The sequence below is a fragment of the Ruditapes philippinarum genome, unplaced genomic scaffold (assembly GCF_026571515.1).
Source record: "Ruditapes philippinarum isolate M1 unplaced genomic scaffold, ASM2657151v2 ctg1023_1_1_1_1, whole genome shotgun sequence".
In the NCBI taxonomy this organism is placed as follows: Eukaryota; Metazoa; Mollusca; class Bivalvia; order Venerida; family Veneridae; genus Ruditapes; species Ruditapes philippinarum.
In genome coordinates, this window is record NW_026854204.1 from 106,906 (window position 1) to 124,543 (window position 17,638).

General features: G+C 31.1%; 1 protein-coding gene across 2 annotated transcripts; it reads right to left on the reverse strand.

Moving 5' to 3' along the window:
• Window positions 1–820: 820 nt before the first annotated feature.
• Window positions 821–16,458, reverse strand: LOC132739423 (sodium/potassium-transporting ATPase subunit beta-like). Of its 2 annotated transcripts, none has more exons than XM_060727138.1 (6): window positions 16,282–16,458; window positions 10,371–10,511; window positions 7,121–7,231; window positions 6,515–6,708; window positions 5,876–5,977; window positions 821–5,521 (listed from the first exon to the last, which is right to left on the reverse strand). In XM_060727138.1, exons 1-6 carry the CDS (start codon window positions 16,427–16,429, stop codon window positions 5,282–5,284), a joined length of 936 nt encoding a protein of 311 aa, XP_060583121.1. In that variant the 5' UTR covers window positions 16,430–16,458; the 3' UTR covers window positions 821–5,281. The 2 variants fall into 2 exon arrangements, with proteins under 2 accessions (XP_060583121.1, XP_060583120.1); XM_060727137.1 differs by lacking the exon at window positions 10,371–10,511 and adding an exon at window positions 10,583–10,723 and having other exon boundaries at window positions 16,282–16,455.
• Between the last annotated feature and the right edge of the window lie 1,180 nt (window positions 16,459–17,638).

The following is a 17,638-nucleotide window of genomic DNA, read 5'->3' on the forward strand; positions in this document are numbered from 1 at the left end:
ATATCTAAAACTGCATCACATTTATACAAACTAACACTGCATCACATTTATACAAAGTGTTTAAACTCCCCTGTGAATGGCATTGTTGATTGAACATGGTCATCAATACATTTTAGCGCGGAGGAAGGTAGTCTAGTACTGATGTAACTCTCCAGGAACGATGGTTAGGAAACTACCCGCCTATATGACTGAAATACTGTTGGGAACAGGCGTAAAATAATGAAACAAACAAACAAAACATTTTAATTAACTTGCAATAAACTGCAGTTATTTAAAAATCCATCCAGGAATTACTTAACTGTTGAGCGAAAACGCATTTTGATGAGAGATTACAATGACTTTCGACTGGAGAACAAATCTTCGCGACATATCTCCAACGAATATAGGCCAATTATGCCCAAGAAATGCTTTTATTTCATTCCTTAAAAACCTTTCATCTTTGGTGCACTTTTATATATTTCTAAACGCTTAAATCATCTTTTCCTTCTGTTGCTATTTTGGCACTTAGTTCAGTGATAGTGATTAAGTATTTTGTATGGAAGTCAAAAATACTACTTGTTTACATTTTGCTACTTTTTTGACAAATATTTTCACATTTAGCGCTACTCCTCTCAGGTAACAAGGATCTAAAATTATTATTTTAACGTTATAATACTCATTCTTTAAGGAAGGTGAAATTTATTCGCATCAGAGGCTTAATGTGCCTTTAATTTCAAGTGAATTACCAAACATGTGTCACCAAAAGAGGACACAACATTTCATATTATATTCAATACTTTTAGTAACAACTGTAAGAAATAGATAACAAAAATTGATAATATTGTGTTCTAGTCAATCTTTATTGCAGATAAAAACATCTTGTTAATTATATTACATAAAGTTTACATTCATACATTTTTATTTAGTTTCAATGCCTATATGCTAGTACAATTTGTGCATTGTTCATCTCTTACCATTACATCAAAGATATAATAATATAAAATCTCACTCAGTTTTATTATTGGTTATATTTTTCCACTTCAAACAATTCCCCGAGGCCCCTTTACTATGTTTTCCCCCACCCAAATTACACTCTCTACCACAAAATATCTCCCGTTTTACACATGAAATGTTAAAAAGTTCTGTTGTTTTTTATGAGATTCATAATAACATATTGAATACTTGGCCACCATCTGACATAACTAGGTAAAAAATACAAATTGTCACAACATTCAGATGAATTTACACTAATGTTAATCATTGTACATATTAGGAATATAACGTTCCAACAGTGTAACGATTATAACATTCTGATTATCACTTTAAATGTTTATCAATTAATTAAACTGGCAAAACAATTTTTTGTATTATCAAATGTAAATTTCTATTTCATTTCAGTTTAATTTTGCTAAAACATCTTTCTCCATGTAACCCGAGCATAAAATACAGTGTACATATTTCCACATAAGTTTATTTTTCTGTGCTTTTTTTTTTTTAAATCTTGAACAAGTTTTAGTACAAATTATAACAGGAAACCAGTCATTATACATACTTTGCAGAAGCTTAAAATGGGAACAGTACTTGCAGTATCTGTTAAATGTTTCAAATTCTTTCCCGAAAATAAAAATATTAGCCATTAAGTATACATTGTCAGCTAAAAGCAGGTTAAAATCTCTAAAGCCTAGGCCACATCACAAAAATAACACACTCTGGTATATAGAACGGAGGGATGCATGCATATAGGGAGGTTTTTCTAATCTACTTGGGAGTAAAAACAATAAAAAAGACCCGACACCAACTTTTGACTATGATTCAACTGTGCTTAATTTAAACTAATATAATAAGGATTGTGAAAAACGGTGAGAGAGAAAAAAGAACAACAGATTATATATCACCTCTACCAGTTTACAACACCTAGGGTACAATATTTAAAGGTCACAACGCCTCAAGTTTTGCATTCAAGTTTTCCTAACCGAAAAAAATAAGTTATTTCCTTCTTAATTTCTGACTTAACAGAAGAAATCTCTTGAAGCAGATGAAATTTGTATCAAAACATAAAAGACATTTCCTCAACACAGAGAAAAAAGTCTTAATATGGTGGGGATACAAAAAGGTCAACTGCTCCACATGTCAAGCACAAGTTATAAAAAGAAGCTCATTTAAACGAGGAAGTAGAGTGTTATTGTTTATATCTGTGAGTCCATGTGTCTATAAATAACCACCAACTCTGTCGTTTACCAAGCGTCTTCCATGTCATGTGACTTGAACCATTTCTACTCTTTATTTTTAAATATTTTTAATGGTAAAATTTAATTGTTCATATAAAGAAAATCAGATAAAACATATGTGCTTAATAATGTAATAATAAAAAGGCTATTTGCTAAGTGAATAACATCAACAATGAGTATCTAAGAAAGGCATGCAGCCAGACAGATATAGTGCAGTTAATCTTGACGTTCAAATTTCAGGTAACCTTTACAGTGGAGTGTTAGAACAGGATTTTAATTGCCAATTTTTTTTAAAATGAAATTTGACCCCCCCCCCCCCCCCCCCCCCAATAAAAAAAAAAACCAACAAGAATTAACAAAATCTTGAGTATACTAAACTACAAACTGGTTACATTTTAACTACAAATTACTACAAACACATATATATATGTCCCTATATATAATTCAACATTGTTCAGTACTGCAAGTCTAGATCCCATTTTATCACAGCTTTGTTAATTCATATCTAGAAACTGGTTTACTTCTGCATTTCTTTATTGTATTCATATCTAAAACTTGTTCATATTTCAACTCGAACCACTTTCATTAGTACACATATGGAGAAATGAAAATCTTTTGATATAATCTTGTATTGTTTTGAACACAAGGGAAAATTGAGAAAAATTAATTTTCTGCTTATCATAATTTAAAAACAGTAAATATATTATATTCAAAATGATGCATGATAAAAAAAAGGAAAATAATTGTGTAATATATTAATTTAGTGATTTTTACATGTGACCATAGAAAATCGACAGATGAGAATTCACGTTAGGAACCGGAACAATTACCAATATGACCATTTCTCGATAATTTTACTTCTCAGACAAAACAACTATGTAAAACAAATACGTATAGATTGCAAAATTAAGTCAATTGTGAAAAGTTTTTTCTCCACAGCCACTGCTAGACAGCTTAAATTTTTCTTTTGCCTCCTGCAGTAAAATCCTCTCATTTTTTTGCTGAATGCAAATGTGAACAAACTTATTTTTTTATATTACAATTAAAATATAACATAAAAATGTACTGATAAAAATTAACTTCTACTGATTAACAAGATATAAAATGCATAATTACAATCGTAAACACACTACTACTTATAACATGAGGTGCTGTTTAATCTAAAGAAAAAGTTTCATCGCTATATATGAACTGTATATACAGAAGCATTGCATTCCTTAAATGACTGAAATGTGGTGTAAGTGATTTAAAAACTTGGTATAGATTGGAAAATATTACTGAATGAATATAACATTACAGTCCTTTTGGAAAACTTTCTTTTACTTGAGTTGAGTTTTAAGTTGAGTACATGCATGAGAATCAGTAATGAAATACAGTAATATACGACAATCTTTGGCTTAAAATGTGAACTGTATTACTTGACATTTCTGTTATACAAAAACAACAACACAATGCACATTTTAAACTAAATTTTGTAATATATCAAATGGTTATAAAATTCAACGGTTTATCTACAAAGGAATGTACAAGGACGTTTACTAACAATGAAAAAATCACAAAAATGTCCACCATATCTTACACAGACACTGAGAAATATAATCCTAGACGGCAAAGTCTAGGAATATACACACTCCCTTCATCCATCAGAATTAAAGAAAAAGTAAAGAACCTGGAAACAGCCTTGTAAAGCTTTATGTAAGCTCATTATTTTTCGAAACCAGTCTGATAATGAAAATGGGAACCAGTCCTTTGTTTCTTACTTTATCATTGAGTCTGATGCACAAACACCCAGGGAACCAGTCCTCATATCACCCGTATAAAATGTTTTAACGAAAAAAATCAACGCACTCCTTTGAAGATTGACATGTACATTTCACATAACATTAAATATTATTTTATCCAAAAAAAATCTTTTCTTCTTCCTGTATTAAATAAACATAATTACAAAATAAATCAAAACTCGTACAACCAAAAACTGTAACTTCCTTAAAAAGTTCAAAATCAATTTTTCTACTTAGCCGCCAACCTTTTTTGTTTTTTGTCATTCATATTAAAAGAAACAGAAGCAGTGCTGTGTCTTAAATTCTAAAAATTTAAAGTCCGAAAAGCGAAATCGCAAATATACAAAAGCTCTAAAAAACGTGTTCATCTGAAAAAAACTTTTTAAAAAGACGAAACACTACCCATTCATTCTTTTCTCTCTCTACCACCCTGATCGGAATTTAACTTTAAAAACACAAGTGCATAGAAAAACAACAGTAACCAGTGTCTAAAAATAGACACAGCAACTACACATACAGGACAATTATTTTCAAAATATATGAAAAATCAAGCCTTGTGAGGGCGGCAACAAATTCCATATACATCTTCATTGAACTATTAATGCACTATTTTATTTTTTTTCTCAAAAACCCACACAAAATTTCACATTTCCACAATCACAATATGAGAATTATATGAATGACTTTAGCTACCACAAAAATGCCTCATAAACAAAAAGTCACAACAAAAGATGTGATGGTATTTCTGTATCGAAAGCTGTGTCGTTATAATTTAAATGATAAATTTTTTTTAAAGTTCTCTTAAATCTAATTATTCAGATATAAATTTACTTTCTCTTAAGCTATACTTAAAAAGATATGCAAAAGATACTGTGGACGGAAATGAACATCTATTTCAATATTTCACTTTTATTCAAATAAAAGCCCTTTTTTGTTTTCCTTTAAATTCCTTTTATTAAAAATCAATGAAAATTACTATCAACTTCAAAAGAATGCAAAGACATCTTTCTGTTTGTTTTTGTTTTAAAAAATATACAAAGTTAAAAAAAAAAGTAAAATGGAAATGAGCAACATAAAAACACTCTTTGTGATGATAAATGGAAACAATACATTTATAATTTGGACAACTACGACACACGTTCGAGGTTATGGAATAAAGAGTCAACATAAAGCAAAAGAGATTCGTCTCCCCTTATAGGAATAACGGAGAATAACCTCCCTTGATTTTCTGCTTCTTCAAATAATTTGAAATTCATTTCCTAGTTTTTATTTTCTAAAAAGTCAATGTATTGATTAATCTATCATTAACTCGAAGTGAACCATGCCCGATCGTTCCATTGAGTCGTGTTGGATGTTTTTGGCATACACTTTGCAAGTGACCATGTAAAGCTGGGCTGGGTTTGGATCATCAAAACGCACAAATACAAGGGGGGACCTGTATCCCTGCTGGTTCCTGTATGGGAAGTATTTGAAGTGGAAACCAGATGGTGGTGAGTACACTATGTTTCCAATATTGTCCTTGTCTGATGGATTCTAGAAAAAGAAAGAAAAAGAAACACAATTATATAATAATATGATCAAATGGTAAGTATTCAGTTTGCTTTAACCCATATTATATTTTTCTGGTTGCTTTCTAGTGAAACAGACCCTGTTTAAGGCATTAAGCACCTATCAAGCTTTTCTGGAAGAGGCACATAAAGACCTTTAGAAGCCATATTCACATGATTTTTTTTTTTAACATTACTTTTAGTATATTACACTATACTTATTACACTATACTGCCCACAAAAACCAGACTCCTGGTAAGCAACTGTTACAACAAAAGGCATAAAGACCTTAGAAAGAATGGATCATTTTTCAAGATTTGTATACAAAGTTGTGCCTCACCTCTCCGTAACAGTGTACAGCAATTGAATATTCCTCCCAATAGTCGGCAATTTCTCCTGGAACAGTATCATTGGTGTAGGGTTCTGGCATCCAGTCAAAGATCTGAAGAACAAAAATGAAGACAGTGAAACTATCACACTACTATCACACCATTTTTACAAGTGCTTCGACAATTTATACAAGTGTTTCATCACAGATTTACATAACAGAACCAGGTGCAAAGTTTACTAAATCTGCCTAGCACTGTGCACATTGTCATACCTAACTCTTCTGAATTTGAGAAAAAAGTATACTTTGTGAAGCACAAATGTTCCAAATTTCAAGTTCTCCAAGTTTCACTTTCAGATATGCAAAAGTTCATTACCTATGTAATTTATAAAACTGCATTTTTATAAGTGTCGAAATAGTGTTCATTCGGATTTGCCTGATCTTCTGACACTTATAATTACTACATAATACAGAAAATTGTATTTCCATTTACTTCTGAATACTAAAAAATAGTTCCAACATTGTATCTTGTTTCAAGATAAATTCTTTTTTTTGGGGTCTCAACATGCATTTAGGATCGGGCAATAACTGTGTCAGAATTAAACTGATATGCCATTACATTTCTTACTTATCAAAACAATTATTACTTACCCTGTTCAATTTAAGAAGAACACATGGCTGACCATCTTCATAACCAAATGATTGCTGTTTGACACAGTCTGCCCCGAGAAGTTGGATGTCAAATCGGCAAGCTTTGTCCCAATCCTCACTTGGTCTCAACTTATCGAAGGTAGAACAATCAGTCATGATACCGGTTTCTGTCTGCTGGTATTCATTCTCATAGTCTAAAAACATCAACAACATCACAACTTGACAATTAAATATTATCTTAGCAAGGCACTGTTGTGAATCTTAAACCAATTAAGTATATAAGCAGATTAGAGCACTATGGACCGATGCTATGTTTTAAGATTAAGGGCGGAAAAATCATATCAGCGTAGTAAAGATTGAATTAAAGAAGTCTGTACTATTTATTTTGTTCAGTTTCAGCCCAAACCCTAAGCCCTTACTTACAGGAAGATTAAGGTTAAACATATCTTAATCTTAGTGATGTTGACAAAATCAACTTAAAATCTCAACCTATGATAAGAGGTCCATGAAAGGTACAATCACACTAGTTCTCTAGATCAAACAATATATAAAGTAACTTTTCTTAAAGACATAAAAATTATGAATAATTTACAATAATTTACTTACATTGGAGGAAACTTTCTATATGGTCCACATAGGGTGTGTATGTTGATGCCCTGGCTTTGTTGAATCGGATCAAAGTGGTTTCTACATTTGGTAAGGGTCTAAAAGCCAAACCTGTGCATGAATGAAAGGTTATCACTAAATAAATTGTGAAGAAGAGGCAATTAAAAGGGAATGTAGCTTCCCTAACATAGCGTATACATTCACTTTTTCAAATTAGACACACCGGTATTCATGATGTTACAAGATTTCAATAATTTCAATAAAAGAATTTTACCAAAAGATGAGCATAGTTTAACTATATCTTTAAAATAAACGTATAAAACTTCCTATTTCACTTGTACATTGTCAATGATTGTGTTACTCTGTGATAATGAAACATAAAACTTCCAATGCATATATTCTAAATTAAACATATTGCAAAACCATTACAAACAGAAAGGCTTTTCCACTCTTTTTCGTCTTTATTTTTTATTGATATTATTATAAACTACAGATATGTAATGATGCAATTTCCCAAAATTCAGAATTCATGAAGCATAAATTATTCTGTTTGTAAATGGTATCACCTTGACAACTGAAATACATCAATAGTTTCAACTACATTTGTATGACCCCTATATCACATTTCATACCTACCACTTCTGCAAGCATATAAATAATGTTACATACTTTGAATTAATAACCAAACCATTACTTATTTAAATTAGAAAAAACATCCTATATCAATCATAAGAAGTTTTAAAACAGAATATGTTTAAGATTTCTTATTCCTTCTTACCACAAACATACAGGATGATCAAATCACATTATAGGCTTCAACAACATGAATCAAGTCAACAAAATCATGCATGAATTATGTTAATGGTTTCAACTTTGGATAAATCCTTTTGTTGTGAAATTTGTAATATTTACAGTGTGAATAAAACAAGAAACCATAAAAACAATTATGGGGCTTTATTTATTCATGAATACAGACAATAAAATTCAGTTCATTTCAGACCTGGACCACACTGTTTTTCCTGATAGCTGTCTAAAAGTTCAGAGCCTTTTACTATTTTCCCCTAATTTACCTTTATTATTTCATGACTTTTTCCTTTTAAGATGGCAAGGACCTTTTTCTAACTGAGTGAAAAAGCTACAAAATAATGTGGATGATGTTTAAATTTTATGCTTTTCTTACAAAATTTCAGTCATCAGCAGACTTCACTTTACCAGTAAAACATATTTTGCACCAGTATTAACCGGTTCAGAAAAAAAAAACACTATAAAACCCTGTGAACTTGTACACAAGGGTCACCCTTATCAATGAAGGCAAATAAAAATTGGTTGTCAGAGTACAGGATGCAATGATAACAATTATATCAATAATAATTGTGTCCCCAAAAGTTTGGAAGTTTTATTACTTTAAAATGTTCTTATGTGAGTATTATCAGTTCAATAATGAACTTGACAGCAAGGTCTTGGATGATATCATTTAAGGTATTCACAGCACCAACATTAAAAACACTGCATGACAGCCATTGTAGCTAAGGAATGACGCACAACTGGCCATAAATAAGCAAAAAGTAGGTCAAGTACTCAAATAACAAACAGCTTTAAAAAGTAAACAAACAACTTCAGTAATTTACAAATATATTTGACTTGAAACTCTATACTGAGTAAATCTGATGTTTTGATATTAGTTAAACTTACTATTGCGTAAAGATGCTAACTTAAGTGCACTTAAATTTGCTTTAAATGAAAAAAATTTTCTTCCCTACATGCATAAAATTGGAAGAAAAGAAGTAACTTTTATTATACTTTACCTGTTTCCAGACCATAAATTTTGTAAACTAGATTGTGTCATGTACATACTGTATAAAGATGTGTTTTAAAACACATAATGATGAATACTAATGTGCATTAAGGTAATGGAATGTGCAATAAATAAATAAGAAAGAAGTTTCAATAAAGTCAACAGTGTTTCAATATTGTTTCTACCAATTAACTATTAAACAACAAGAGACAACAGAGCAATTAGAAACTGGTTTTAATGGACTTTTCCATATAGTTGAAAGATTGCTTTATATTTTTGGTTGGGTTTTACATCACATGTATATATATATATATATATGTTGACTTGTAAAGGTCATATGGCGACTTTCAAGCTTTACTGGTGGAGTAAGACCTCAGCTGCCGCTCTGTTCATTATTTCAGGCACAATTCAGCACCCGAGTAGAACCACTGACAGGCAAGTGGTTTAAAGTCGAACCACTGACAGGCAAGTGGTTTAAAGTCAACAATGATGTCTCAACTAAGGATGCCCATGAAAGATTGAATATGCTAATGGACCATCCTTTTAAATAAAGTAATTCCAGCCCCCTATTGTTGAATAAAGCTATCACAAATGTAAACCAAACAAGAAAATCCATGCATTTGGAAACCACCATTAAAGCTTTTCATCTTCATTTATCTCAATTGACACATGACCAAAATTTGCTCTTAAAAATGGTAATTTAAGTCACTTTTATATATCTCGATATTTATTTTGAAAGGATGCAATGAAGAACACAAAATGTTGTATTGCAAGAGGATAGGGAATTATGGTTGATGGTGTGCTTTTGTGTCAGTCAACCCTTTCCTGTAGACCATATGCTTACTAGTTAAAACTGTTTTAGATCCATCACATAATAAATACCCTCCATCTCAAACAGAAACCTGCACATGTCCAGCACTGCAGAACAATATTCCTTATTAATTTTCTCCAATATTTCAGACAAGCATATTACACGGTCCAGAATTATTTTTTCGGTACACATTCCTATTCTGGTTGGATTTCAAGTCACACCAGGCATCGTTACTTTACTATTGCTTTATGATGCATAAGGAAGGCAAAATAGACAAAAAAGGATTTGATCCTTTTACATAGTAATTTTTCTTTGTTTTAAACTGTAGACCTAAAGAATATATATCAGCTTCATCAGTTAAGTGATCCAATAATTAACATATGATATACCACATATGGTCTACAGGGTCATCAATGAATTGCAGTTTTCTTTATGAGCACATCCATCACATACCTGGAATGGCTTTAAGGAGAGAGTCGGTACCTGTCAAGCGGGGGACATCACTGTTAAGGGTCTGGTAGAATACTGTTATCATACCAAGAAAGAACAGTGCCAATACAGAGTAGTAAACTCCAAAGAATAGCCCAAGTCCTCCTGCAAAAATACAGGTAAAAAACACATGCCTAACATGCTTCAAAAAGTACCTGGACTCTGTTTGAGCAATGAGTCCGAGCCCATTAATCGTGGCTCAGTGTAGTCCAACATTGAGAAAAATACGGCCAACATCCCAGAGAAAAATCCCGCAAGGCACACATAGTACACAATGTAGAAAAGTGTAATTTCACCTGCAAAGTAAAAACCTTCACCATTTAGAAACCCTACATCCTTTGTTATATACATAATACATAATAAATACCTGGATTCTGTTTGAGCAATGTATCAGAGCCTTGCAATTTAGGTACATTCCAGTCCAATGTATGGTAAAACACGGCTAACATGCCGGCAAAGAATCCGGATAGGCAGGCATAGTAGATAATGTAGAAAAGTGTAATTTCACCTGAAACAAAATGTAAACATACTCTAATTAATACATGTACAATATGTGGTGAATAATTCGATTTTCTTGGAGTAGAAGATTGGCAGAGAAACTTTCCACACTGCAGTTACTACAACATGAACTTAAACCTTGACCTTTTGACAGTTAAGGAAGAATTGGGGAAGAAGAGAGATCTATGTTGAGAAAACTGTCATCTCACACAAGGCAGCTACAAAGATAGTATAAATGTACATCTAGATTAATTCATCCGTCTCCCAATCCTAGAAACAAGATACATTTGCAAAATAAAGCCATGTCAAACAAAACCATCAACATTCCAAGATCATTTTATCAAAATCACCAAAATACCTAAAGTAAAACAAGAAAAGGTTAGGCAAAGAGCTTATTTAACAAGAAGCCAGGTATGCATTTCAAAAAGAGATTCATGACAGTCATGGAAGTTTCTGACTTAGTGTTGAGACAACAACCAAACATGATATACAGCTTTTATATCAGACAAAATATGTCTCAAACATCACCAAGAACCCTTTATTGGATCACAAGATATGAAAATTAGATCAATAAATATGCCACTGAGACACCTTATCATGAGGAAGTAACCTTTCATCATATAAGCTGCTTAAACGAAGTAAAATCCTCCATAAATGATTTAAATACCCCCCCCCCCCCTTAAGTACATTATGATTAACTAATATGCTATGAATTTCTTTACAAATCAAAATTTTATGGAGTTATTCACATCAAATTTGAGGAAGTTGTTCTATTTTAAAAAGTTATCTATTTTAAAAAGTTATCATTAAATAATTTGATTTGCCAAACAATTTCAGTGAATTTGTTTTTAAATTCTTCAAGCATCTATGGTGAGAGTGACATTTTAATAATTCATTCTCATGTCCTAAATATGTCATGAATGATAATAAAAGTTGACTGTTTTAACATTTAATGACACTGTACACTCTGTTTATTACATTAAGATGCATCAAGCAATGCAGAAAACTTAATGTCATATAAAAATAATGATATATTTAATTTTCTTTATTAAATTAATATGATTCATAAAAATAAAGAAAAATTCTGATTAAATTAAAACATTAATTATGGAAAAAAACAAGATCATTTTCATTAAAAATTAAACTAATAGAAAACTCAAAATCTAGTAATAGAAAACACAAAAACTTTTTATAGAAAATTCAAAATCTTACAGCAACAAGTAAACTTTGGGTACACCTGTAATGGTAGCGGGCGAGATGGGGAAAAAGAACACAATGGAAAAATAAAATAACCATGCTGCAAGTCTAGACAAGGAGATTCATCAGCCCACAATAAAAAATTCTGATGATGCAGTCTTAATTAATCTGTGTACTGCTTGCCTCATTACTGCTCATATACATGTTGCTTTTCATTATCATCAATACTGTTAAAATGCTTCAGCAATGAAAACTGGGTGCAGAGTGAGCAGGTTATAACATGTACATTATTTGTACTGGAGAGTTTCAGTCAATACTCCATAGAAGTGGTACTATGGCATAAAAGTTGCCAATCAATAAAATGCTATTGAATATTAAATACTCTCCTTTAAAAAGGGCAAATAAATTTTAAGTTTGTTATCAGCTTTAGTCTATAAATTATATTAAGAGTGGGGTGTCAAGTGTTTTAACTCAATAAGTAAGTGAACCAGTTTGGGAGAAAATTATACATCAGTACGTATGGACTATCAAAGGTGGAAAAAAACAAACATATCTTGTATTACAAGTATGATAATGCAATAAACATGGAAGCATAATAAATGTTTTACTCTTTTACATACATTTTAAGGAGTAAAAATACTCCTGCCAAATTTCAGATTTCAAGTTTTACTCATTCACAAAAAAATCAATGAGTAAATACTCATTGCCCTAAAAAATTATCTGGAGCCCTGAACAACTTGTAAAACACCATACCTTTTATACAGTGCTTTCTTAGCAAACCAAACATTTACATTTTGAAACAATGAAAAGGCAAAAAATACATACAAAGATAATATATTTTGATTTTTGTATAAACAAGTTTTCTAGATATAAAAATTACCTGTACAATTACTTTAGTCTCAATACAAAGGTCTGAATACTGTCTATTGTCTACATTTATTTTAAGCCTAAGGTGTGTAAATACTTAACCAGGATTATTTACAGCTTTCCTTTTTAGTAATTTTATGGCTTTTTGTTACTATATATAGCTTAAATATCAAAATGCATATAAAATTAGAGGAAATGGCAGGGTTGTGTTCTGTTTTAATGAAAGGCAAATTTTGTCATTAATAGCAGGGATACTTGTCAGAACATAGTTCAACCATAAATTTTTCAACTTTGCAACAGATTTAGCAAGTACCAAATTTAGAATCCTTAAAATAAAGTGCCATAAACAAACAAGACAGTTAAGAAAATAATATTGAACTTATCATGATTTTTTTTATTTATTTAAATATTACATTAATCTAGGTCAAAATTGAGAATCAGTCATCTTACAAAGTTACAAGGGCATGACCAATGTTCATAATGGCAAACTGACATGATAGTACACAACCTGATGTCAATTTATAATTCATGACACAAATCTAGCTAACAACTGTGAAAGTACATGAAAGTGTTGATCTACACTATATGTATGTAAGCCAACCTATATATGTTTCGTTTAAATTTTCTCCACTTAAATGTTTCCTTTTATGTGTTCTACCAAAGCAAATAGGCTTGAACCAAATTTAATTCAGCTGAACTGTAACATCATTGGAAAGTTTGTATACAGTCAAACAGCTATTGAATAATTGTTTGTACCTCTTTCATAACTATTTTCAATCATAAATACACACAATACAAGAAAGCAGACAATGTAACTGCAGTTTATGTTACATCATCAAATGAAAAGCTGTTATTGTATATGACAGGACTCCTTTGTTATCAGGGCAGTTTTGACATAAATTCCCCATGGAGAACCTTACACTATTTACTACACAGCCAGTCAAGCATATCTTGCCTTATCTAGATATTGACCCAAGGGGGACACTCAAACAGAGCAGGTAAATAGTGTCAAGTGTGCCTAGAGGCAAGGCTTTGTACTCTGGATGAATACTTTATTTGAAGGCCCTTTAAAATCACACTGGTCTAGAAAAAAATTAAGGACAAAGAAAAGGTGAAATATATTCATAAATGCTTGCCAAACTATTCATTAAAAAAACTTGAGACTTGCCAAACTATTCATTAAAAAAAACTTGAGAGTTAACCACAATTTTCACTACAAGTTAATTTCTTATTTACAAAATAACAATGACTTTAACATTATACATCATTATGTAGGCCTATTGTGTTACAACTTAGATAATGATTTAAATACACTGATAATATGTGTTTTCAAAAATCACTGGAGTACGACATTTTTACAAGGTATATCTGCTTACTAAAAAGCTTTAATATAAGTTATAAACATAAACAAAATTATGTGTCATCTTTATTTACTTGAAAGTAATACATTCCACCTTTGGAATCTTTGAAATAAATCAAAGACACTCGGTCAATTCCACAGACGCTTAAAGTAATACATTCCACCTTTGGAATCTTTGAAATAAATCAAAGACACTCGGTCAATTCTACATGGTTTAACACTATTATATAATTTTTTCACATTTCAGGCCATAATTTTGTTATAAACTGGTTAATCTCTAACACTATTAAGATAATAATATTTGTTTTCTTATGTTAAGTTTCTTATCAATGTTACATAAGCATTCATGACTGAATAATTATGATAAGAAGCCAACACTAAATATTAGATAATGAAAAAAAAGTTATCAGTGATGTCATATAAAAGGTTTATTTTTGCTAGCTTGCAGAGACTGGGACCTATGATGAACCCCATCATTTTAATGTCACTTTAAACATCACCCAAATAAAAATCATAAATCTAAAATATATGTGAGACTAGTATATAATAAAGATCTGGGACACAGGTTATAAATAATTTAAACTGTTAATTTGAATGGTCTATATTTTGTTTTTTCAATTCTGAATGCGGATACATTTTCTCTGTATTTTGGTGTTTTTTTCTTTAAATATATTAGAATCTTTAGTATTGGAAATCATATGAGAAATTTGCCAAATAAATAATCAACTGAATGGACTCGATTTGCAAAAACTTATCTGGCTTAAGTAAGATTAGACGGGCAGCACGAAATACCCAAATATACCCAAATACACCCAAATATACCCACATTTTGCCCAAATATACCCAAATATTGCCTAAATATACCCAAATATTGCCCATTTATACTTAAAATAAATGTTTAATACTAAAAAAGTGCTGTTTTAATCATGAATACAATATACACTTTCACTAAGATATAATGAAACATACCCAAATATACATTTTCCTATCATTGTGTTTTGAACCAAAATACAGTATATGTACTCTATTAAAGCTATTTTTTTAATAACATGGACATTCTTCTTCTATATGATATGAAAGTTCAACAAAATTGCACCTTAAAAATGTAAGTGTAGACAACAAATTTCATATCTTGAATTAAAATTTCAAGTACATTCATAATAGATAAGCAAATGTCACAACTTTATTTTCTTACAACATCTTAACTGTCCATTTCAACGGAATGAATGAAAGTTATAGCAGGCTAAGTCATATTATTTTATAAATATTTATTTATTTCTCATTATTATCTATATTTTATACAAACAAAAATAAATATTGCTATATTTGGGTATATTTGGCTATATTTGGGTATTTCGTGCCGCCGGATTAGACATGTCATTCTGACTCGAGGTTTCCGATAAACTGTTAACACAGCAAAGTAATGAACCTTTAAACAAAAAAAAACTAAATTAATTCATCAGGCAAGTTAACCTAGTTTTATAAATTACATGCAAAAATCGTTCTACTACAGTAAAGTAATTAACTACATCCCTCATGTGAAACAATGTTTCCTTAATTGTAATTCATGAAATTCAGTGGTAATTTTGTATGATAAAGCTAGACATTATGCACCAAGACCATCAAGACATACACTGTCAAGTATGACAATAAAGACAAGTTGTCTTGAAACATAACCAGCCCTCAGGGCATCTTTCAATCCAAGGTGACCTCTCAAAACTACTAACGCAGGTAAAATGAAACTGAATCCATTTTCTTCATGCCTTATATAGCTAAAATTGTTCCTGACACATATAGTGCAATAGAAAGCAAATATCAATATGAAAATACTTGAAGAAAACAAAAAAACGACCACCACAATTAATAAATGATAATAAAATGACTGTAAAATACTCAAAAATCCTAGCCGAGCAAACGAAAAAGTGGTGGGGTATTGATAAAGTTTATACGACTGCAGTGCGGAAATAAAAACAAAGATAACAAAACAGAACAAGGCAGAGACAAAAAACACACAGTTACAGAACATCAAATATCAATTTCATTTTATAAAAGCATTTCAATATCAAATCAATCCAAGCGTGGAAAAACATTGACCGGCGAAAAGGTTAAATTAATTATTGTCGCGTTTTCGTTGTTAAACTTACCCCAGCTTTTTGCAGTGCGGCCAAGAACTTTACCCTCTTCGGAATTGTAAAGAAAATTTCCAAAATCCTGAAATCTTTGAGTAATTCCTCCACTCTGTGGTCCTGAAACCGTGGTATCAACGGCCGTGCTGCCTGCTGTGGACGCCATCTTTCTAGCAAAGAATGAAATGCCCGTATGTATAAACTATGACCTCGTACCTAATCCATAAATAAAATGAAATGTGCGCTTGACGTCACACCAAGTCAACCGCATCGGGGAACCGAAAGGGTGACACGAAATAAGATAGCCATGTCTAAGTGTTTGACAGCTTTATTTATGTTAGTTTTTTTACATGCTTATGATATTCTCATTTTCTTTATTGATCTACAGTTTGATAACGTTTATTCCAAGGTCGTAAATATAGCTTGTCCCCACATTGGACCTCATCATTGTATGTCCTGTGTTCAGCTATATATGAGCTCTTATTTCGAAATAATCGTTTTGTGGTTTGCGAAATGCAATGTTTTACAATTAAAACAATTAAATACGGTGTTCTTATTTGAACTTATATAAATTTCACGAGGAACAATACAACTGACTATCGGCGTTACCCGATCGTTGAGTTTTTGTTAAATCGATCTACTCTATATTAATTAACTAATTAATATACTATTTAATTAATTTATATCTTAATTTCAGTGGCGTAGCTTCCTTTAGGCACTGTAGGCACGTGCCTACACTTTTTCCGCAGAAATGAAAAATGAAATGATTACAAAAATGCAATAATAATTTAAGGGTAAGGGCGGTAGATGTGTAGGTCCTAATTTTAGAAAAAGAACTGTCACCTTATTTGAAAATATATCGAGTTTTATTTCATAACGAAAGTGTTGCCGTGCTATAAAGTTGTTATGTGGTAAAACCTATCAGAGACGCCACGGATAAAGTTTTTAACAATATAAAAGTTTTTGAGCGCTTCGATTCAAAATATAAATATTACAAGTATGCACGACCAGGATAATTATTCCATATCTAGATATCGGTAGTGCTAGCTTTATACAACTGATGAGGAAACTAAGTGATATCTTTCGAATGAAGCCTTGACATCTTGTCTTTTATATTCTCTTCCATTCTTAAGATATTCATGATTAAATTATGTGTACGTTATTCTGTTCAAACTGCATCTCCGTCAAATCTTGAGCACAAAACACAAAGTAGAATTGAAACCTGGCAAGTTCATAAAGTCGCTTTGAAGTAAACGTGAAACATAATCTGTGTTACGATAAGTTTTTTAAAATGTATTTTAATGATATATACAAGTTTTGTGTTCGAATACACATCAAATTCTGCATTAATTAGCGTAGTGGTGGAGAGTTTGCT

Excerpts from the sequence above, each read along its gene's own strand:
- LOC132739423 (XM_060727138.1), bottom strand. The coding sequence starts at position 16,429 with ATGGCGTCCACAGCAGGCAGCACGGCCGTTGATACCACGGTTTCAGGA. Across the intron at positions 10,512-16,281 it reads CCGCACTGCAAAAAGCTGGG|GTGAAATTACACTTTTCTAC; the intron begins GTAAGTTTAACA and ends TTTACTTTGCAG. Across the intron at positions 5,978-6,514 it reads TTCTTCTTAAATTGAACAGG|ATCTTTGACTGGATGCCAGA; the intron begins GTAAGTAATAAT and ends TTTGTTCTTCAG.